The sequence below is a fragment of the Pyxicephalus adspersus genome, chromosome 2 (genome assembly GCF_032062135.1).
Source record: "Pyxicephalus adspersus chromosome 2, UCB_Pads_2.0, whole genome shotgun sequence".
Taxonomy (NCBI): domain Eukaryota; kingdom Metazoa; phylum Chordata; class Amphibia; order Anura; family Pyxicephalidae; genus Pyxicephalus; species Pyxicephalus adspersus.
The window spans coordinates 102,671,358-102,695,250 of NC_092859.1; the positions used below are offsets into that span (position 1 = coordinate 102,671,358).

General features: G+C 37.8%; 2 protein-coding genes across 7 annotated transcripts in view; one reads left to right on the forward strand and one right to left on the reverse strand.

Moving 5' to 3' along the window:
* LOC140324083 (chloride anion exchanger-like) overlaps window positions 1-8,380 on the forward strand; it is a 30,952-nt gene extending 22,572 nt beyond the window's left edge. Inside the window, exons 16-21 of one of the 2 annotated variants that reach the window (XM_072401642.1) lie at window positions 62-157; window positions 1,523-1,759; window positions 2,888-2,942; window positions 4,855-5,000; window positions 5,251-5,340; window positions 7,316-8,380. In XM_072401642.1, coding sequence (XP_072257743.1) covers window positions 62-157; window positions 1,523-1,759; window positions 2,888-2,942; window positions 4,855-5,000; window positions 5,251-5,340 — 624 coding nt within the window. In that variant the 3' untranslated portion in view covers window positions 7,316-8,380. The remainder of the gene's footprint in view (window positions 1-61; window positions 158-1,522; window positions 1,760-2,887; window positions 2,943-4,854; window positions 5,001-5,250; window positions 5,341-7,315) is intronic. The other variant, XM_072401641.1, reaches the window with a different exon arrangement.
* An 8,831-nt stretch (window positions 8,381-17,211) lies between these two features.
* CBLL1 (Cbl proto-oncogene like 1) overlaps window positions 17,212-23,893 on the reverse strand; it is a 9,306-nt gene continuing 2,624 nt past the window's right edge. For 3 of the 5 annotated variants that reach the window (XM_072401645.1, XM_072401643.1, XM_072401647.1), the window contains exons 3-7: window positions 22,906-23,006; window positions 22,407-22,490; window positions 22,134-22,207; window positions 21,652-21,693; window positions 17,212-18,639 (exon numbers count right to left, since the gene is read on the reverse strand). In XM_072401645.1, the coding sequence (XP_072257746.1) occupies window positions 17,607-18,639; window positions 21,652-21,693; window positions 22,134-22,207; window positions 22,407-22,490; window positions 22,906-23,006 (1,334 nt within the window). In that variant the 3' untranslated portion in view covers window positions 17,212-17,606. The remainder of the gene's footprint in view (window positions 18,640-21,651; window positions 21,694-22,133; window positions 22,208-22,406; window positions 22,491-22,905; window positions 23,007-23,893) is intronic. The other 2 variants (XM_072401646.1, XM_072401644.1) reach the window with 1 other exon arrangement.

A 23,893-nucleotide genomic window follows, 5' to 3' on the forward strand; every position in this document is an offset into this window, starting at 1 on the left:
ATGTGTATTTATTTATTTGAACAAATACTTTATAATTAATTTTTATTTTATTGTTTTATAGGCAGGGTTTAACCCACTGAGAGTGTTAAGAAAGCGCAATAAAGCTCTAAGAAAAATCAAGAAGTTATTGAGTAAAGGGGAACTTCAAGTCACACCAGTAAGTAGTGAGCATTCATTAATGTACAACATGTACAGCCAATCACAAAACTGCTAAGTAAAGCTTGAGTGATGTCAGTTTTTTGTGTTATGATACTTTTATGCAAATGATCTCTGATTTATTTACTTTTAAATGTATCAACACTTTACTGTAAAATAGTGCAGATCAGCCATAATCAACCACAGATACTTCCAAAGCCTGTTAGGGGTTCCTGGAACTTTGGCTGGTTGTAGTCCCATTTGATGATGCCTACATAATTCTGGGGCCATGAAGTTTTAGTTATCTGTAAAGGTCTCCTTTTGTGTGTAGACATCCAAAAACCCTGAGACTGATGCTGGATGTCAGCAGCCCTTGCAGACATTAGTGACACTCTACTATCCCCTTACACTCTTCTGCTGGCAGCTACATATAAAGGTATATAGGAAGGAGAGAAAATGGACCAAAATGCTGGGCCAGCACAGTCCATAATTAAACACCCAGAACGGAGAGGATTAATATGTGCAAAAGGAGGGGCTGTAACTGGGGAATAGACTCTTTGTGGAATAGTCAAATTTTCTAGCAAGTTGCAAGGACACATTACAAATTACAAAAAAGCCTATGGAAAAAAATACCACAGGTAAGCTTTTAAGATTTTAAAGACCTTTTTCACAATTTTGACAGGGCTTTTTAAGTGTAAGTGTACTGTAAATAAGAGTAATGCTCAACAAATGTACCATTTCAAACCCATTGGCTGGGGTAGTTGGGAGCACATTGACATTCATATTAACTTATTCCTACTGTCCTGATCATAAGCTGCATTACCAATGTGTCACTACTTAAATTTTTTCACCATACCCTCACTGCTACCAATCTCACTCAAGCTTTCATATTCCAATTCTATTTATCCAGAGCAAGTTAAAATATACTTTGACCTGACAGTTTATAAACTGTGTATAGACATCAAATTTATGTCACTGGAAACAGTATTTTGTGATCATTTCCAGCATCACTAGAATTGCTGAACAGACAGTCATGTTCAGTTTTGAGAGGTGAATGGAGGATGAGTGGGCAGTAGCCAGCTGCACAGTTGTCCCTTTTTAGTTGTTGAGTGATTCTGTACAGTGGGTCAATTAACAATGTCGGGGACCACTGATTTTTGCCTTAGACAATAATGATCCTTCATCTTGGGCAACAAGTATCTAGCATGTGTGTCTTTAGAAGTGAAGTTTCTCTTAAAGTTAAATTATCTTCCAGTTTTCCATCATTCTTCCTCTTTGAAATGTGACTGTTCTGTTTGATAACACTGCAGAGCAACTTTAACAGAATTTTGTTTTAGCACCATAAGGTAATGTCATTAAGTTAAACTTTAAACAATTTGTATTGCAGAAAGGTGTAATCTGCACATTATATGACAACAATGAGTCTGATTACGAAGAATTAGACAATAACGTCATTGAGGAGTTAGACAGACCCATTAACACTGCTGACCTACCCATTGTCATTGACTGGAATGCAGATCTGCCAAACAATATCAAGGTTCCCAGAATTGATCTCCATAGTTTAATCATTGATTTTGGAGCAGTGTCCTTCCTAGACATGTCTGGAATGAAAGGTCTAAAAGGGGTAAGTAATGAAAATGTAATGGGGTACACATTTAGTTGTGAATATATAAAGTGGTAAATCTGATATTAAGCAGGGACTCTTTGGTGGATAATCAATCCCTGCCATTAAAAAAAGATGGACTGAAAGATCATGCACCAAAGAATTCTAGTGAATATCAGATTGTTTTCTAAATAGACCCCATAATCATCAATGCAGACAGATTACTTCCGTGTTTAGCAAGTAGTACTAGTATGGAAATGTAGGCACCAGTAGGGATTAAAGTATGTGCTCCAGGGAAACAAAAACATTTTTTTATGTCTTTACCTTTAGACCTACTGATCCTATTATCATATTTTATTTGCTGAAGGTAAACTCTAGTTATAAATATATTTATTACATACACATACTAGGCTTGTGTCAGTTTAGCTTTCATTTTACAACATAGCACCTAGTGGTGAGTATTAAATACAGTGTATACATATAGAAAAGAGTACACTAGTACCTAAAGAACTAAACTCACAATTACTTACCTATCCCTGTCCAATTGTACAGTCCTTCTTTACTTCCTGTTCCTGAAGACAGTTTTCAGCCATTTTGACTGGCGGTGCCATGATGATGTAACTTCAGTGCAGGAGTTCATTCATTCCTGACACATGCAAGGGGAACTGGGATTACCAGGTTTTTTTTTTGTCAGCCAACGCTAAACTGTGCATGCTCAGCAAAATTTGATGGCGGTGGGGGATGGAGTGGGGAACAGACATGTAAGAGAAATTATTACAGAAGGGACATCGCCTGTCCCGTTCTGCAATAACCACCTGCATGAATCCTCCCAGTTAAAAGTTTTTTTTTTATTTAAACAAAGCCGTTACCATAATGAAGCCTTTACTATCCTTTACATGTTCTGCTTAGTGGATAGTCCAACTTGCCAGCAGAATAGTATCAGAGTTTGGGCTGCACATTTGAAGGATAGTTGGTTGGACTCTAGAGGACCTTACACCTTCCATGTATACCTCTCTGTCTATTCATAAGGGACCTTTCTGCAGAAACCCTGAAACATCTTAAACAGTAACTTCATGAGAGCTAATAAAATGTATTTATATAGTAATGTGAATAAAAAAATTTACATTTTAACTATTTTCTGTTTTTAAGATCATTAAAGAATTTATCAAGGTTGAAGTTGATGTTTACATCGCTGCAATTGATAGTAAGTGTAATTCAATTTAACCTTTGATTTAATGAGATGTGTTGAGAATGTATGTTGGTTTATATTCCCTTCCCTCACACAATTTGTAAGTACATACATCCAAGAGCAGCGTTTCTCAGCCAGAAATCCCCCTAAGGTTGCCAGGATTTCCTTGAGCAATAAGCAAATTGTGACTCTCGGGTCAGTTTAAGAGACACCAATGATCTGTTTGGCTATCTGTAAGGGTGGAAATCTTCCCACTGTCCACCAAGCTAATGTACTGTGTGCTGTGGATATAGTAATTACAGAAGGGGTGGCCTGAAGACCTTAAAGTTTTTTAACGGTACCCCATGTTAAGGTTGAGAAGCGCTGCCCTAGACATTTTGCCTGAATGCTGGTTTGCAGTTGCGTCCTTCACTGACAACTACAGTGCTAATAGAAAGGGGGAAAAAAAACGGGTTGAGGAAAGAAAGGTGGAAAAAGGTGGAAGAAAAAAGAGAGACAAGTGAAAGAAGATGATTGTGGATGTTGGGTTAGCACTGTATCCTCAGAAGGATAACATTATAAACTTTAGCCTAGTCTAAAAGCAGGAGGGTCAGGACCCTGAAGGCCTGTAAAGTCAATACAGGGTTGCCATATTTTCAAGTTTTCCAATAATAAACACTTTTCACAACTTTGAACATAGGTTGGTAACAAGGAAAATAGGGGGAGTGAGTAGGCATAAAAAGAAGAAAAAAACCTTGGGAAAAAAGAGAGTATCCCAAAAGTAATATTTGAAAGCAGTAGGAGGCAATCTAGGAATTTTTACCTTGGATTAAAGATTCTACATAATGTTGAAGTTGAAGATAGGGTTGAAGTTGAAGGTAAGGAGTGGACACGGTGGATATCTACACCCATAGTTCATGATTAATTTACCTGACCTCAGTCCCATATATCAATAGTTTGCTAAAGGGTCAGAGAAAGAATCTTGGGTCTCAAAGGTAGACTGGAGGTTTAAAAAAAAATTTAAAGCCTTCAGTTTGCCTCCCCCAAGTTGCAACAGCATTTGCTTTTCCATCAGTTTTATACTAAACTTTTGAATATAAACAAAAATGTTTTTGGGAAAAATGGAAAAAAATTGTCATCATAAAGGACATGATTTTCATCAAAACAGTGAACCAAAAAAAAACCTTATACTTTCCTTATCCTTATACTGTATTACCTTTGCAAAATATAATAAAATAATGTCACATTAACTGGTGCAAGCTGATGCTGCTAAATCTGTCTTTGGCATTATGAAATAATGACCTATAGTCATGAAAGGGGTAAAGATTGCTTTTCCAAAGCAGGGGTACCATTTTTATGGTATCACAAGCGGAATAGTGTACATCTTTAAAGTTTACCTCTACATAAAGGATTGTTGGCAGTCATCATGGATATTATTAACACTGTAGATATCATACACAAAAAAATAATGGTACCAACAGCTATAGTGGCTGCCAAATAGGAGCCACTATAGAACTATCCCTTCTTTCATTCATATTCTGGACTTTAAATGAAGATTTGAAAACCTGTTTATATAAATTTGTTTTCATGAATACTCATTTTTACTGTCTACAATTAGTGTCAATGGCTTCCAAAGCTTGCATAGTTGTTTTTTTTTTCTCTTTACAAACTGGAGTGGATGAGATCTAAAACATGTAATTGAACTAGATGGAAAATGCATTGTGAGAAAAGAGTTTTTAGAAGCAAACCTGCATTAAAGACAATGGAAGATATATGTCCAACAGCCACAGATAAAACAGAATTTTTACATGCATGTGGTTTAAACCAACAGACAAGTGGCTTTTCCCAGCAATACTGCAAGAAAAACTGCATTCAAGAAATCATAAATATATTACCACAGTATAGTTTAATTTGTTATATATAAAACTACATATTATTCTTGTTCCAGGCAATCTTTTAGAAAAACTTGAAAGATGTGGATTTTTTGATGATGACGTTACAACTTCAATGATTTTCCTAAGTGTCCATGATGCTGTGTTACATATATTAACCAAGAAGAATCTGGATAGCATATCAAAGTATAAGGAGTACAAGGTAACTATACCATTGTGATCTACACCTTTTTTAGATCATTTAATTCTCTCAAACCTTCTATTTGTTTGCTTTTTGATAAATCATTTGGTTCTAATACAGATCTATTGGGTTCATTCTGTTGTCTAGAAATGGACATATATAAGCAAGCGTTCTGCATCTTTGTTGGGCATTGTGGAAAAAAAGTAAAGGACAAACCAAGTAAAACATTTGCTTGTTTTTAATAACAAAACTATCTATTTTTTCTTATTAGGAAGAAATAAAAGAAACCAAGTTTGATGCAACAAAAACTCCAGACACAGACACCAAAGCAAATGTATATTCTGTGAGTTCATATTTTTAGGTATTTGTCTGTAATGCATGTTTCAAAGAAAACATATTGAGTAAAATTAAAAGAGGGGTGTCATCAGTAATCTGGATTTACTAGTTACCTATGTCTTTTGGTGTTTATATTCACCGACCCAAAGAAGCACAGAGATTAGAATGTCAGACTGAACTCTTACTCTGCATAAATGTTCAAATTCTTCCAGTACCGCTTTCCTTAACCATTTGTTTGGAATATGCATGCTACACATGCAATACAAAAAACCTTAGTTGCAGGATGTAGGGCATCTGTAGTATGCCCTATCTTTCTCCCCCATTGCAAACCTCCCTGCATCAACTACTGGCAATTCCCAGCTGTTAAATCAACAGCCGGGAGTTGGAGCCAATAGCTCGTTATGAGTAAACAGAGATAATCCAACAAACCTGGAAAAAGTTTCTTTTTGTTTGCTACTAAGTGACAAATGTTTTCAGCACTGAACTAAGTCAAAGCAAATAATTGTGAGTATGGCTGAGTGTTCTGTAAAACTGCAACTGTGTTTATTTACAAAAGTGTAACTAAGAAGGTGTGTACATAAACTATAATACCACATCTGCTATTTTACTCAACAGTTCTAGGGGTGCAAAGTTTTGCCAGAATGTGGCAAAATTTTGTGGCCCTGTGCTGTCATAGCAGACCAGAGCAAATTGTCAGCAAAAAGGTTAGTAGCAGATGTGCTAATATAGTTATGCACATAAAGCTACATTACTTAGGGCTCTATTTATAAATTATCGCCCTGTCAATTTGCTTTAAAATCGTTTAAAATATTAATTTATACTTAACATGTTCTATCGTGACAGCTGTGCACTTTTGAGAATGGCCACTGTGGGGCAGAATGAGTCATTGTTTTATTAGAAACCTTTCAGAGAGATTCGAACACCATTCAGTGAATTTCAGACCAGTTGGCAGGTGAATAATTTATAGTGCCCTTAATGTTTTGTAATAAAACACAGTTACTATTCTGGGTGCACACACACAGTTCTGTTTGCAGATTACTGAACATACAACAACTCTCAATATTATCCGTTTTGATTTTTCCCAGTATTTAAAAAATATTGGTCACTGAATAGAAATGGGTATTTGAAAAACCCATTTCAGGTTTGCTGGATCACATTGGTTCTCACAAGATGGTCTATCTTTTTCAGCCTTGCAGAATCTAGATAAATCAGGCCATGTGTTTATTTAGATTGCAAAGTATGCGCAGCATTCTTGCAGATTATGGCAGATACCGATCTCCTTTGTATCTGTCTTCTAGCAATGATGGGTTCAGGATATTATCACTTCTGCATCCACCACATCTCTGACTTTTTGTCACTGGGATGGGAAGTTGAAGGAAAGATCCATAATAAGAACATGGGCTGTTGGCCCTTCTTCACTACAGGTAGTCCTCGGGTTACATACGAGATAGGGACTGTAGGTTTGTTCATAAGTTGAATTTGTATGTAAGTTGGAACAGGTACATTTTTTAAAAAAATGTAATTAGGACAGATGTCTCAAAATATTATAGGGCAGTGTGGTGTCAGTTTCTGTATAAAATCCTCACTGTGAGCTAATCACAAAGCAAAAAAAAAAAATATCTTTATGGAGCCTAGACATTCATTAACTTCCGGAGCAAGCTGTGCTTTGATATGCAAAAAGAAACAACTGCAGAGTTTGTCTTGGTCATTAAAGAGTTAAAAGATGCTACAGCTCAGCTCCTAAGATCACCCACAACCTCAGCTGCGTTTATCAAAATATTTCTTCTGCAAGTAATGCAAACTGTCTCCCTCCCCCCATCAAGCCTCCGTCATGCACACTAGAGAGCAGGGAATCCCCCTTCGTGTCTAGGAGTTGTCCATTTGGCGGATGTCCTTAACTCAGTGACTACCTTTTTATCCAAAAAATATGGGCTGTATATCTGTTTAAATGTAAATATTGTAATATATAAGCAGGTTCTAATTTTTATTATCATTTTTAGGTAACCATTGGTTCTCAGTTGTGATCGCATGGATCCTTCCTGTAACCTGTCCAATGATATTTAAGGAAGTATGTGCCATACAGAAATATGGCCAAAAGAATACATACATATTGGCATGCAGAATATCGAGACATACATTTTTCTTAACACACTGTGGGTTACATAGTATACAAGGCAGTAGTGACACATTTTTGTGTCTCTTTTTATAGTGAAAAGGCTTTATTTAAAAACGGCTCCTTTATGCCTAAATGGATATTAATATTTTCCATGTATCTAAAAGCAAAGCTTTCAGAATAGTTGAGTTCGTTATTTTGCACTGTCTGTGTCTCTATGTAAAAAAGGACTCTTTTCCATGTTAACAGCAGTAATTTAATACAAAAAAGAAAATATTTAAAAATAACTAAACAGGGAAAAAAAACTATCCATGTAGCTATACTTTGGGCTCTAGTTATAAATGATTCCCGTCAATTCACTCTAATTTTCAAATTTAGCAGAATTATGGAATGTTTTAAGGCTCACTTTAGATTATGGTGCTTGGTCAGCATTGTTCCTCATCCACGCCCCTCAAGAAACCAGCTTTGGACTTCACTTGTTTCACTGCACCAGAAAACTAGACGCTTTCATTTCATTGGCTGTTACTAAATACAATAACCCTACTGTACCTGACAAGATTTTTCTGTATACCACGTACATCATGTATATACTTTTTACACTGTAAAAATATTATTCATATGTAAATAAGTCATACTTTGAACATGGAATAGATCCAAGAACTGATAAATATGGTGTAAATTTTGTTTGAACTTGATCTCGGTCATTAATGTATATATTTATAGAAACTACAAGTTACATATACAATGAAACGTGTAATGTATGGTGTCATGTCCTAAGGATTCTATAGTACATTAGTATATTACCTTATTACTAAAGTACTTTATACAAAAATAAAACGTAAAAATGTTAAAACAATATATACTGCAATATTTACTGCAATGAACTGATTAAACATACTTACTTGATTTAACTGTTTAAAACCTTGGATATAAACATCATTAAGAAAACCTCTCCAGTTTCTTGTGATTAATATTTTTTTTTATTAGAAAGAAAATCTCAAATTTTTGTAAATACTATGGTCAATGCTTTCAGTTTTCTACTTACATAGATAAAAAGTCTAGCAGAGATATAGCTTCTAATAAGTTCTCAATGGCAAAATGCTGTTGTAGGACTGTGAGGAACATACCAGATGCAAAGAGTATAAAGTAATATATGGTGCATTGTTAGCTACTCCAACTTGTAAGAAACTTTTAAAATATGATTATTTGTTTAATGCAGATTCTGTGTAAGGTGTTCTACAAAAAATAAAGCAATAAACAAATGTATAACAAAAAGTGGAATTAGTTAAGATATGATATGTTTCACCCACAAAATAAGATTTCTCTTGCCAATTAATATTTCCTGTCCTAAAGTGACAACACTCACTAGGTGCACTGTAAATATGGAGGAGCAGTATAGTCATGGACCACAAACAATTTCCCCCTTCATCATCTTCATTACACAGAAGGTAGCTGAGAAAGCATCAGCATAGAAATAAGGACATTGAAGAGGAAGGAGGAATGGTCATGAAAGTTCCACTGGGAAGAAAATAACAAATCCTACATTATATATAGGAATTTCAACAGAACTCCCCCAGAACGTCTCAGAACATATTTTATATAATAAAGTGACTTTCCTCAATAATACATCAGATCATATTAAAAAAAGACAGCATGTTAATATACTGAGGGACATTTGCACGTAATAAATAATGTGTGGCAATATAGTAATATTTAAAGGAAGTTTTAGATTTAACATTGGATATATTGACCCTTGGTCAAAATTTAATTACAGTTGCATTTATAAAATGTAATATCATTTAACAATTAGCCAAATATTGGTATTGTCATGATTTTACAAAACTCCCCCTTCCTTAGACGAAAGTGCCTATTGTGAAAAAAATTTTTTATTAAGAAATACCAAGGTTTGTACAATAAAAACAAACAATATAAAATACAGCATTATACAAACCAATATACAAAGTGCTAATGTAGTGCAAACAAAATCAATCATACAATGAAACCTGGGCATCTCTGTTTTTATGTTTACAAAACAAATGAAAGGTAGGTATAAGAGAGGGAGTGTTGGAGGTGAGGGGGTGGGGTATACGAACAGTCCCACTGAATTACATATAGTCAGTACATTACTAAATCAAAAATATGGAGTCTAACTCAGAGGGGAATGTGGTGGATCAGACTGGGAGTGTTGCAACAACCTAGTACATTCAGCAGAAGTGTAAGATTAAATCCAGTGGTACCACGTCTGAGTAAGTTTGTCATCTCTGTTGGTATCAGTGGAGATCATATCCTCCATGTGGTAAATATCAGCTACCCTTTTCAACCAGTGTTCTAGGGTCAGTGGGGTATCACTCATCCAGCAAGCTGGAATGCATGCCTTTGCTGCGTTCAGGAGATGTCTCAGTAGGTAATGTTTATACACCTTCCTCGATAAATCCGTTACATGGGGTAAGGCCAGGGCAGGTTTGTCTCTAATGTCTACTTCCGTAAGTTTAAGGATGACATAAATTCATTCTGGGCCACGGAGGCCCAGAATGAATTTAATCTAGGCCATTCCAAAAAATATGCAGGAGTGTGCCCTGTGCAGTTCTGCATCTCCAGCAAGTATCATCTGTATGGGGGAAGAGCCTGGCAAGTTTAGCGGGCGTCCTGCTGGTAGCCAATTTGTGGTTAGTCTCCTGGTATCTGTTGCAGATAAGAGGCCTTATGACAAAAATGGAGCATCATCTCCTCCTGTTTATCAGTGAATTGCATGTTCAGATCTGCCTCCCATTTGGTCACAAAATTAGGAGAGTCGGGGTATGTACTGCCAGGAGTGCTTGATACGCATAGGACAGAGTGCCCTTCAAAAAATGTTTAGTAGCACAGAGGGTTTCTAAAGGCAGCAGGGACTGACTAAAATTACATAGTTGTGGCAGGGACTTCAATACATACAAAAGCTGTATTTTACGCCATGGAGTCAAAGAAGGCAAATCCGTCTCTAACTGCAGAGCAGGTAGAGGGGTCTAATCTCCATTCTGAAGAAAATGCATAGCTCTGTAAACACCATGTTTACTCCAGAGAAGAAAAATTGGCCAGGAGAGTCCAGAAGGAAACTCCGGGTTCCCCAATATGGGAGATAAAGGAGATGGATAAGTGTCTATTTTTTGAGAGGTAAAAAATTTGGATACTACCTTCAGGGTCTCACCAATCAGTGGATGTCGAAACATGGTGACTGACAGCCTCTAGAGCCCAGACCAAAGAGTCAGATGGCTTGGAGCCACTATTAGTGCACCAGTCCCACCCCTAGCCTTAAGCAGTCTTAAAACTTTAATTCCAATCCATGGAGAGCCCAAATGCCAGACGAATTTTATGAATTCCGACTGGAATTTGTGTAGGAATTGTCTCAGTACATGTATCAGAAGGGCTTGTACAACACGTACACGAATGGGCATCACATTCATTTTCAATATGTTACATCTCCCACCCAAACCATGTGAAGGCCAACTGTTTCAATTTTTGGAGATTCTTTCTAATTTGGTTGAGGTAGAAAATTGAGTTCAATCCTGCGCTAAAAGTTGACAGGGATCTGGGTGGCCAGGTATGATATATAGGTGGATGCCCATTTGAAGTGAAAGGAGGGGGCTAGCGGCTCCTGAGTAGATCGTGGGACAGTGATATTCAGAGCCTCTAACTTTTGCAAATTTATTTTACAATTAGATAGATCAGAGAACTTGCAGGGCTCCAGCAAAAGAATAAGGTGTGAAGTAACTGGCAAGGCGACATGAAAAAGCAAAATCGTCCGCATAGGCCAATACCTTGTGTTCATTTCAACATTTTATGTCAACATTAGATCATACTAGCCGTAAGCAGGGTTCTAGGGATAAAATCATCAGTGGGGACAGGGGACACCCCTGTCTCATCCTGTTTGTGATAGCAAATGGTTGGGAAAGCTCACTGTTCACTCTCACTCTAGTACTAGGTGATGAGTATAAAGCCCCAATCCATTTTAGAAATGTCATTGGTAGACCTAAATGTGCTAAAATGGTGTGGAGGAAAGTCCAATCTACCCTATCAAACGCTTTCTCTGCATCCGTGGAAGAAGCATGAGTGGAGACTTATGGGTATGCACATGGTTGATGATGTTAAGGTTGCGTATATTATTATCTCTAGCCTCCAGCATGGGGAGAAAACCACATTGATCGGGATGAATGAGGCCATTTAGCACAGGGGTCAACCTATGGACCAGTATTCTTGCGAATGCCTTTAAATCGCAGTTCAACAGAGATATTGGTTGTTAACTAGCACATAGTTGGGGATCCTTATCAGGTTTTAATAGTACTGAGATGTGGGCAGGCAGCTCGTGACCCTTAGAGGCTGCATTTAAAGCTATTACCAATTGGGGACCAAGAATGGAGAGAAACTTCTTTTAATACGTTATCGTAAGCCCATCTGGGCCAAGTGCCTTTCCTGAAGCTGCACGTCTAATTGCTGATTGTAATTCAAGAAGTGTGATCGGCTTATCCAATAATTCAATGGTTTCGGACGGTAAAGCTACGTACACACTTCCAATTATTATCGTTGGAAAAAGAACGACGAACGATCCTGCACGATATCTACGAACGATCGTATAGCACCGATCCTGCACATAGAGATAACGACATGATCGTTCGTAGATATTGTACACACAATAGATACGATCGTTTGAGCGATAGAGGAACTATGTGCACGACAGGAAAGTGAACGAACGTTCGTTCATTACGCATGCTCAGACCATGGACGATCAACGAACGATCGTACACACGAACGATGTTCAACGATCGTCCTCCAATCCGATCCGCCAGTCCGGTCGTTCGTTTCCAACGACTTTCCTCGTTCGTCGGCGTCGTTGGTTACTTTTTTTACGAACGATTTTTGCCCAATCGATCGTTCGTCGTTCGTTTTTAACGATAAAAATTGGAAGTGTGTACGCACCTTAAGAGTTGGAAAGTCAGAGGCACAGAGGTAGTCATGAATTTTGGTTATCTTATCTAAAGGTGTCAAATGAGCTGTACCAGATTGCAGATTGTACAACTGGAAATAGAATTCATTAAAAGACCGTGCAATTTTCTTCAGTGGTGTGTACAATAGTACCAGAGGCAGAAGTGTGTCTCTTGCAAGAAGGCGACTTGACATGGGGATTTCAGGACATTCAGTACTACTGACTTTTTTAGTGGGGGAATTTAAACCTTTAACGTTCAAGGATGTGAGCGTAATGGACATCTCTTTTGGAGAAATGAAAGAAACTGACCGAAATAGCCAAAAACTTGGGGGGTGGGAAAAAGCGGTGGGGGTGGGAGGGTAGAGAAAGGGGGGAGGGTCTAATTTGGTGAGTGAAATTAAGTTAAAGGTTCCCTATCAGGGAGCGGAAGGATAGGTCAGTGGGGGGGGTGGAGAAAGAAAATAGGGAGGAGAGCTTGAAGCTCTCGATCTAAGGAATTTTAATAAAACTCCACGACTCCAACCCCTTAAAGAGGTGGAGCAACCTACGTGGGGGGAGGTGTAGGCAATGGCGAACAGAGCCGCTGGCACACTTGTGGCTAAATATAGGTGTAATACCATTTTTATAACCGCCTAACGTCACCATTACACGAAATAGGTCCCTTCCTTCCTAAGGACCAACAAAAACAGACCAGAATTACCCTAATTAAGGAGCATCGCATCATGTACATACAAATACCCAAACTGGTAGTAAAAAACAGGACCTGAGAATTGCAGGTCATAAACAATTCCTGAGGGTACATGGCTTTGACAGTTTTATTACCAGCAAAAAACATGTATTCAAGAACAACATTATGCAATAAAACATAAGGGATTAAAAACATCCTCCCTTAACATGTTAAGACGTGACTAGAAAGCTAATTAGCCGAACAAAAGCTACATAAGTCCAAAGTCTTCTTGCATAGCGGGAAGGTAAGTATTCAGAGGAACTTGCTATCTGTATATGATAAGTACAGCCTACGGACGTACACCAATCGTCCTCTGGGATTAAAAACATCCTCCCTGAAGAGTGGCATATATGACCAAAAAGCTAATTGACTGAGCAAAAGTAACAAAGGTCTAAACGTTAGCCGAATCCACTCAAGGAAGACATCATTTTGGTACACCATGGTTAGTGCTGGGTACAAGGCTTCTAGGGGAGACATCTGGAGCGTCATCCACCATATTCAGCCAATCATGGACTGCTATAGGGTCAGCACCCAGGAAAATAAAGAGCGGTGGCAACTGTGATGGAGTATGCAGTGAGAAAGTTGAGTTATTCTTGGTCACAATCACATGTAGGGGGTGACACCATCTGTATCGGGCACCATGAGAGATAACGAGATCTAATAGGGGCTTCAGTAGTCACCTCATGCGAAGTGTGCGGGTAGAGACATCTGGATCCTGGTACCATCAAAGTCTATTGGGCCTTTCTGCCATGCTCTCCTGAGGATCTGCTCTTTCAATGTAAAGAAGTAGACCCTACAAAGAACATCTCTGGGATGGTCATTCCGTGATCCTCCGCTAAAACCCACTCCGGTACTTTATCCAGTTCAATGACCTCAACAAAATACTGTTCTAGTAGGTTATTAAATATGTCAGTAACAGTGGCTTGCATGTCGGGGCCTGCTGTGGCTTCAGGTATACCTCGCAAGCGTAGGGTATTGCAGCGACCCTTATTTTCCTGGTTATTTAAACACAGGGACAGGGAGGTAAGGACAGATCTTGTTGGTGGGATTGCTCCAAGGCTGCAATCCTGGAGGAGGCTTGAGAGGTAGATGATCCTGACACTGCTACTTTGGTGTCCACACTTAGAACATGCGGATGCGGTGATTCCAGCTCCCTCCGGAGCGACCCCTCTATGCGGGTCTGCCATCATGGGGAGAAGCCCCAGGAGTGCCTGTAGATCCTGTGGCAATCGTTGTGTGCTAGTCTCCCTGTGCCTGGTGATGGTGCCAGCGAGTGGGAAGATAGAGGACGAGGCTGGGGAGAAAGTCTCCGGAACGTGGTTATGGGAGGATGCCTCTTCTTCTCCCACAGCAAGCTCAGGCTACTTGTGGTGAGTATGCACGGCGTGCACAGGCGCCATATTGGAGTCTTCCTCCCCTGGCGTTTCTGCAGACTCAGAAGGAAAAAAACCTTAAAAGACTCACTCGTTCAGGAGTCCTACCGGATCCCTTGGATTTCCTGTGGCAACACATCCGCGATCAGCTATAATAGGTAGCAAGAACCCAGTATAAATCGCTGATGTAGCCAAGCTGTGCACGGAGATCTAAGAATTGTCTGCTCACGCCATTATCCAGGCACGCCCCCAAAAGTGCCTAATAAATATTGGAGAAATGCTATATAATTGAATTTATAGTAACATAAATATACTTTTATCAAGATATAATAAATATCATGACCTGTACACAGGAATCACATTGTAACTCACAAATGGAAACAAGGTTCAGAGGAATCCAAGGAAAAGCTCACCAATGAAAACGTTACAGAGGGCAAACAGAAGTTACCACCATCACTATATAGATTGAGATACCCAATTTATCCCTGCTTATCAGCATGGGCTATACACCCCCCAAACACAATAAAGCAACAAATAGTAGCAGTAGATTATACAAATTGTGTGTTGATTGCCTCTCCCATAATGAACAAAAAATAAATACCTTATTAAAAAAAGTGTAATTGTATTTCCCGATCAATTATTTCAGCTATGTGAGAATTTTCAAATAAATATATTTTAAGAGTAGTCATTTCATAAACTTTTGCCAGGGGTTGTTAAAAAAAAACACTAACAAAATGAAAAGAATATGGCACCATTTTGATGGAGATGCAACAACACCAAGAAGCCAAACACTGAAGAGCTGCAATGATCTATAGCTGAAATACATAGCCATACATTCCATAAAACAGGGCTTTATAGAGAAGCGGATAGTAAAATGATAAATGGCACTAAATACAGAGAAATGTTTGTGGAAAACCTGTTTTTAGTTTGCCAGATTTGAGAATGGGAAGAAGTTTACCTTCTAGCAGGAAAAGCATTATGAACATACTCTGGAGTGGTTAAAATGTTCTGAAATGGCCCAGTCAAAATCTTAGGCCTCAATCCAATTGCCTCGCCTTTGCCTTGAGGAATGGGCAAAAGCACCAAATGACTAGAGAAGTTAAGGCAGTGTTTATCAAACTTTTTAACATGGAACCCCCTTAAAATCACTTTCGGGTCTTCAGGGAATACCTACTATAATATATCCACAGTTAGGGCAGATCAGTGCCCTTACTTTAGTCTGCATTTAAATTGTAGGTGTGCACAACACTGAAGAGATGGCCCCCAAACTCATTTTTATACTCCATGCTCATCTGGATGGAAGGAATGACCCAACATTGGACTGAATGTAGGAAGATGCAACAATGTGTCTTAAATTATATATATAATTATTTATAAAACAGAAAATATGACAATTCCTGGTGGGAACCAATTACTACCATTGAAGCACATGGACCTGGGAGATTGCTATTAGGAATTGTCAGATTCCCTGCCTGATAAATATAGCTCAAAGAATACATAACATAATATTGAGGTAAGTTTCCAAGGAGACCAAGTTCAGTACTGTATAGGGAATGACAGATGAAGGTGATAAAAACCCACGCAGGCTGCCACCTGTATTGCCTTGCACAAATACAAACTCCCACTGTCCACGGCCTCATCACCTAGAAAAAAAACTGAGGGTCTTTGTGTTTACTATAACTTAGCTAAGCTTACAATAAGCTAATAGACATAGCCTAGTGGTGGTAGTTTGACAATGGATTACCAAAGCTCCTAACAGGATGTGTAACTTTCTGTCCTATATTATTCAGTAAAAGAGGACACAACCATCACCATTCATGTTTCAGAAGATTGGGAGTCTGGGTAATTTGCCCATTAATGAACAAGAACATATGGGCGTGTCAATCTTATTTTAAAAACAAAGAAACCATCTAGCTGTTTTTTTTATCTTTATAAAAACGTTAGGGAAAAAAAATCCAATTTAACATAAAAGCTATGTAAATGCCAACAATGACCCTTTCTTATTTGGTCCCTTAAATGTAGCAATATTTTGTAATAACTTTATATGTGGGGGTAAAAATAGTGCCAATCCACAAAAAATCTTGTCAGCCGATAACATTCCGTGTTCTCGGAGCTCAGCTCAGTTACATTGTTCGCAGCTATTTCTTAGCTCTATAACTACTAAAGACCCTCTTCCCTCTATGTTATAGAGAAGAGGAAAGGAAAAGGTTTTCTATAGTCTTTTCCTAACGTAACTATGCTGTTTTTGTTACAAGCACAGCATTATCAAAAAACGCTTTCCTGCCCCCACAGATACTTTACAAAGAAGAGAATGGAAACAAACACAAATGTTAAGCTCAAAAAAGATTACCACCATCAATATAAAAAGTCCTATTTAAGAAATGTACCCATATTGGTTACTTATGTTAACTGGACCACAACATATATTGTTCCAATCTAAGGTATAATCTGCCTATACACCACAGTTAGAGAGATATTAGACAGTAAACATTTCTGGGAGAGATTTTGGTAGCTTATTTATACAGAAAAAACAAATATATCAAGTTATGACATACATTAAACCCCCTCAACACACTTTTGAAACTTTTGAACTGTACTTGTATATATTTTGTTTTTTCTAAAATATAAAAATAAATGTGTGATTCTGTAATTAGAAATATTACCATGACTACTATACACAGAAAAAATACATCTTACATTGAAATCAAAGGTGCAGGAAAGCTCAGTAACTTGTGAGAACAGTATTTATTCGACCACTGGTAAAAATTACCAGGCTACAACATAGCAGTTATAACTGCATTATATTCACACTATGAAAGAGCAAGAAATATAACTGTACGTCTAAATATACATTCATAAAAGCATCACAAATGATCCCTAATCAAGTGCTGTAACAAAAAGGAAGATTTGGAAGCAATGTGGTAAAAGACATTAAATTGTTGGTGCTATGCACCATGAGAACACAAAAAAATCACTTATTGTATTTGTACAATGGCATAATTAGAAATAGAATATTAAACTTAATGTATGCGCAAGAACCCTCAACAAAGTTACAAAGTCTTCATACATATTAATGTTCTCAAAGCATAAAAATAAATCTAGCAAGTTCAGTATACACAAATTATTGATAATATGGCCTGTATCGAGCCTGATCAGGATGATGTGGTCCAGGAATAGGTGCTTGGGATGGTGGACCCTGCATTCTTGGAGGTGGTGGTGGTCCTCTAGGTGCAGGCCATATACTTGGACTCATGCCCCCAGGTTGTGTGAAAGGTGGGCTGAGAGTTCCTTGCTCTTCACTGAATTGTGGCAAAGTGTTAGGATTGTAATGATGTGGAGGAGGGGCATTTACAGGTGGACCACCATGCTGGGGTGGTGGAGGTCCTGGTGGTGGATGATTCATGTATGGTGGCATCTGAGCAATTATATGTCCAGGTGGAGGGGTAATTGGAGGAGGAGCAGATGTCATAGGTGGCGGGGGTCCTTGACTGTATACCATATGAGGTGTACCAGCAGCCTGAGGTGGATGTTGCATTGGATGACTAATTGGAGGAGGAGGCGGTGGGGGAGGAGCATAATGTTGCTGCGGAGGCATAATATGGTGAGGGTGCGTTACCACAGGTTGACCAGGATACTCAGGATGGTGAAGAGCTGGACCAGGTCCCTGAGGAGCTTCCCTGGCCCCTGAATTAGAATCATCCTGGATAGGTACAGTTATTAAATTACTATGTTTTCTAGTATTAATTCGGAAAGCATCTTGACTAACTGGGCGAGGAGGAGGTGGTGCCATGGACATTTCAGCAGGGGAAGCCCGCATATCTTCATGCTGTTGATTAAAATGCTCATGGGGCACGTGCTGAATTGGTGGGGGGGGCATCAGTATGTGCTGTTTAGGAGGCATATGACTCAAGTGGTGCTTATCAGGGGGCATTAAAAAACGATCAGGGATTTCTGTAGGAGGTGGGGCCATTGGAGGATGAATTGGTTCAGGCTGTGGACGATTGTTAGGTTTTGCAGATCGCATATGTCGATGGTTAATATGTGCCTGCAAGTCTCTCTGGGACAAATATGTCCTTTTGCATCCTTGCACAATGCTGCACATGAACAGAGTTCCCCGGGCACACTGCTCAATTCGCTGGACAGGATCGTTGCAGCTGTAAAGGGAACAGGAGGACAAAGTTTAGCAATTTAGAATTAGAACAAGCACGTATTAAAACTTAAATATGTTTGCAGGGTTACAAAGGACCAACAAACCAAGGACTAACATGAATTATAAGCTTTGTTTGTCATGCATGTTTTACTGAGGAATATATGGTGCTACTGAGGACCTCCTTTTCTGCAAATTTCAGTACCATTTGCTGAGGTCTGTGAAATGCAATGGTCTGGCTGGAATGTTTTTTTCCAGATGGGGGTGATCTCACTAGATCGAGGACAAGCAACTGTGAGAATAGTGACTTGGAAAGCCTAGTGTTAAATGGGTTTTGACGTTAATGAATGGAACTGAATCAAAAAGTGTGTTGCATACAATTCTGCAAAAATCATCAAATAAACAGTTATCAAATAAATATCACTGATATGTAAGTTTGCATGTGTCCATGTATTTTTCAACAAACTTGAACTTCTAATCGGTTAAAAATGTAATAGCCAACACATTGTGAAGGACCCCAGTTTTAGGACTTTGTCTGAAAAATCAATTGACTGGAAGGCACTGCATATGAGCTCAGGCACACCTTCACTTAATGAAAGTAGAAAGGTAACCTCAGTGACATGTAAATGTGTGTGGGGAAACTCCATATATTTAAACATCAGGAAAATTTAAATGTGAAATCTGTAAATATTAACTGCACATAACCCTTCAAATTGAAAAATTTACTTAAAACTCAGAAACAAGTAATTTTATCTGTGAAACATAAGAATCATGTTGATAGGTGAAAAATGCTTTTTCTGTCTCCGACAAAAATATTAAGTAGAAAAAAACATGTACATTTAAATAAACAATTGAATTAAGTGGCACACAAATCATAGCAGGTTCCAGACAGCAAAGAGGAAAGTTTACAGTGCAGTAGTTTTTAGATTGGGTCCATTTGGCCCATGTTGTAGTCCAAGCTGAAAACAGGAATATCAGCAAAGATGATTTTAAACAGGGTGCTTATTCTGAGCTGATGGTCCCTCCTACTAATGACACAGTGCAATATTGCTCTGCTTTACACAAACAAATTTCATTTGCTCATAAGTCAACCTTATTACACTTTCTAAATTCTAGTCATGATACCTGCTTGCTGGAATAAATTATTATTTTTACCACCATCCTAGAGAAATGCTGGTCCAAGCACCCTCCAGGATTGTTCCCATAGCCAGTAACACATGACCGAGTGTGATTTGGTTGAGTCAGAGATAAATATCTGATTAAGGACACCCTGCCCCAGTCAGATACATCTTTTGGTGATGTGAGCTGCACTAGAGAATGGTCTGAACAGAATATTTGTCAGAAAATGTCTATTAAATTTCAAGCCCTTGTACTACTTTCCTAATGTTAGAAAAGCTTTGTTACAATAGCTTTGTTACAATATACTCCAATTCTAGTTTAGGAGTAATTGCATTTTTTAATTTGAACCTTAACATCCTTACATTAAACAGATGTCAATATCTTAAAAATACCGTCCACAAACATAAAACATGGCTTGACCATGGCCAACACAGTGTTATCAACCTCCGCAGTTCTAGGCCTATAATGAAATGTGGCGCATATGCTGAGAAGGCCTTAAAGAGTGGATGACCATGTCCACATAAGCCCAAGTAAAGATGTAAGTCTGGCAGCTCCCAGAAAAAGTCAATTATGGCCAGCAGTATTAAAGAACACAAACACTGTGGCAGCCCCACATTTGAAAACACACAATGAAACAAATTGCCCAAGTAAAAATGTATATGAAAAGAGAACTAGACGTTTTCTTTTTTACCTTATGTTTTGTAAGCTTTTCCTGTAAACCCATAAACAATATGCCACCATTTCTGGTAGGCTCTAATGCAAACTTCCCACAAACTTGCACAATTTATAGATACCAAAGTTGAAACATGCAAATGACCACCAGTGTAATCTACATGGCGAACTGATATCTAGATACACAAAAATGTATTGAGACAGATCATATGTCCACGTTCTAAAGATCCTTAGCAATTTCTGACAAGTGGTGCCAGTGAGTGATGGCGGTGGTTGAAGTTGAGAATGAATGGGAGCAAATGGGAAGAATCCAAACTGAGTAGTTGTATCTTCTCCTCATTCAGGTAATGTGTAAAAAACATTACTCACATGACAAGAGGAGCCTTGGCATGGGTGTTGGCCATATATATTATAACCTCATGTTTGTGCAACCATATACTAATTCCCCCTTTTTAGATTTAATATGTTGCTATAACAAGCAAATGTTTTACCTGAGTATGACGGTGTCTGTAAATTTTTATGGATCTACCATTTTTATGAAAATTTCCCTGTCATCTCTGCCTATGTATTTATTAGTGGTTTTAACCAGTTCTCTTTAATAACTACTAAAATGACTTATGTACAGTAAACTTTGTCAATTAAAAAAAATAGTGGCTACCAGTGCAGAGACAGACATCCTAAAATAATTAACAGTTAAAACGCAGCAACTTATCTCAATCAAAACTAAAAGTAAAATACCCAATTGGCTAGAATATGCTACAAAACACTTTTGCAATGGTTTGCATTATTTTCATGATAAATTTAAAAAAGTATAGAACATTACAATTTTTACAAAGCCTCAGAATACAAAAAAACACTGATTTCAGTTTAAACATAAACACTTAAAACAAACATTTACAATAAAATGTAATTCTAAGAATTTGTTTACTCAGAGCAGACAGAATTAAATAAGATATCTATTGAGTTTTTATTTCATGAAAAAAAAAATTTAAGTATTTTAACATATAAATGCTTAAAGTAACCGGTGACTCCACTGGTTGAAAAAGCTGCCCTATGTCCATTCACACTCAAAACATAGATCAATAGATATGCACCAAAGTTAAGACTACATGGACTCTGAGTATACAATTCTTGTGATATATCTCTTGCCATACAATATTTAGAAGAATGCAATTTCCACCACCAACCCTGTGACCTTAAGAAAACAACTATTCTATTAAGAACCTACCTCACACGTTTATAGGTGTCAGTACTTTCTTCAACAAGGGTTCTTTTGGGAAGGGGAAAGAGAGACATTACATGACAAAATAAAATAAAAATAAAATGATACACACATTGTTTAGGATCCACTATTTAAAGTGGCAGAACAAAAAAAAAACACTAAATGTGGGGCACAGCACTTATTATAGTAAAGAAACAAATATACCTATGTGTTTAAATTCAGAATTTGGAAAATGTCATAACATGCCTAAAGTCACAGAAATAAACGGGAGATACTGGACAAGATTGAAATTAACTGCAAATAAAAAGGGACAATAGATACTGAATGTGAGTTAACAACAAATGACAAACACTACTATATGATTTCTAAATTCAATATCAAGACATCAAGGTGTAGGAGGATAATATATTAACTATAAATATATTATAAAATAAAGACTAATAAAATTATCTTCTATATGGATGAGTAAAATCCTTAAGATAACTTACCCTGGGCAAAGCTTATCTGCCTTTTTCTCATGTAGCAGAGCACAGTCATAGCAGAACACGTGCTTGCATGGAATCTGCACAATGAATAAGTTTAAATTTTAAACATTAACATCTTAGAAAACTTACTTTAGTGCAAAAGGTATATGCTTTGTTAACTGGCAACATATGAACAGAGTAATGTTTATTGGGCACTACACAAATACTAGCAAAACTACCATCTTTGGAATTCACAATAACCTCAACCTGATGCAAATATGGTCATAGCTTACTTACCATACGACCATATATCTTGATAGGTAAGCCACACTTGTCACAGAAATGAACTGGGGTATCATCCTTTTCTCCAATCAGGTTTAGCTGCAAAAATAATATAAATTTACCCAAATAAAAGAATATGAAGGCACATGCACAGCTCAGTGTTCAAACAGGCTAAGTAAGTTTGTTTTGTTGCAGAAGAGTCCTGGCATGTCTGGCAACAAAGTCAACACGCATCATGACTAAATATTTCTATTTGGGGAGCGTTCCCTTACAGGGAAACCAAGGCAGGATACTGAATTAAGGAATGGCGTTTATATATACGGTCACAATGAACAGAATTTCACACATCTTGAAATGTAAGTGTTTCATGGTGTTTAAGTGATGGTTTTTATTTATATACTTTGCATAAACCAGGCTATGTGCAAAACCTTGCCTCAGGCAAAAAATAAATCCAGAAAATTGAATGTGACTAAACCAAAATGATTAAAACATTTATTTTATATTGATACTGTACCTTAAAATCCCAGAATATGTGAGCTGGAAATCTACGCTGGTTGCCAAACATGTCATTTGCTTTATTTTCATATCTTTCTTCTTCGTTATAGTCAAAACCTTCTTGAGATAAAGAAATAGAGCTATTTTTACTATGTCATAAGGAGTCTAGAGAACACTATGAAAAATGTGTTAGCATCATGCTACTGCTGCATTAAATAGATGTAAGACTAAAGAAATACATTTTAAAACATTTGCTGGTCAGTAGAACTGGAACCCAATGTAACTGTAAAAATTCTTTACCTTTTTAAAACATTTTTAAGCCTTACAAATGTACCCTTGTGTGCATCAAACATTATTACCAACTATCCTTAGTTGGTACACCACTAATGCACATTTGAACATTCCTGTGTTCTTTAGGGATATGACCTGTGCAGGGCTATGGATACGATATAATATCCTTCCCAGATAGTATGTTAATAGCACTAAACATCCTCCAGTCACATACAAAGACTATAATGGATTTCCCCAAATATCACATTCAGCAGCCCATTATAATCTACAACTGCAATCTGTCCCTGCACTGGTCACACACTGCTGTTTGCTTGTCATTCCCCTCTTCTTTCCATAGCACAGAACTGTGTGTACAGCTCTTGTTTATTCTCCCGTCACGGGAAACTATCAGAAAAAATAATTATGAGAGGCAGAAATCAGATATCAAAACATGGAATTAGCTTTGCTCTGCTTATTATAAGGAAGGCTGTGTACGCACATGCAATTATTGTCCTTGGAAAGGATCTTTCATAATCCCTTCTAACGACAAAAGACTGAACGAGCGCTGTACATACAGCACCATTCTGGTCTATGCAGAGGGGACGGGGAGAGTGACAGAGCGGCACCCAACTGCGGTCTCTTCCCTTTACTTGTTTTACATCAAACGAGCATTGTACACATGCCAGATTTTCGTCTGATACTAACCCTGAGGAGGACGAGAATCATCTGACATGTGT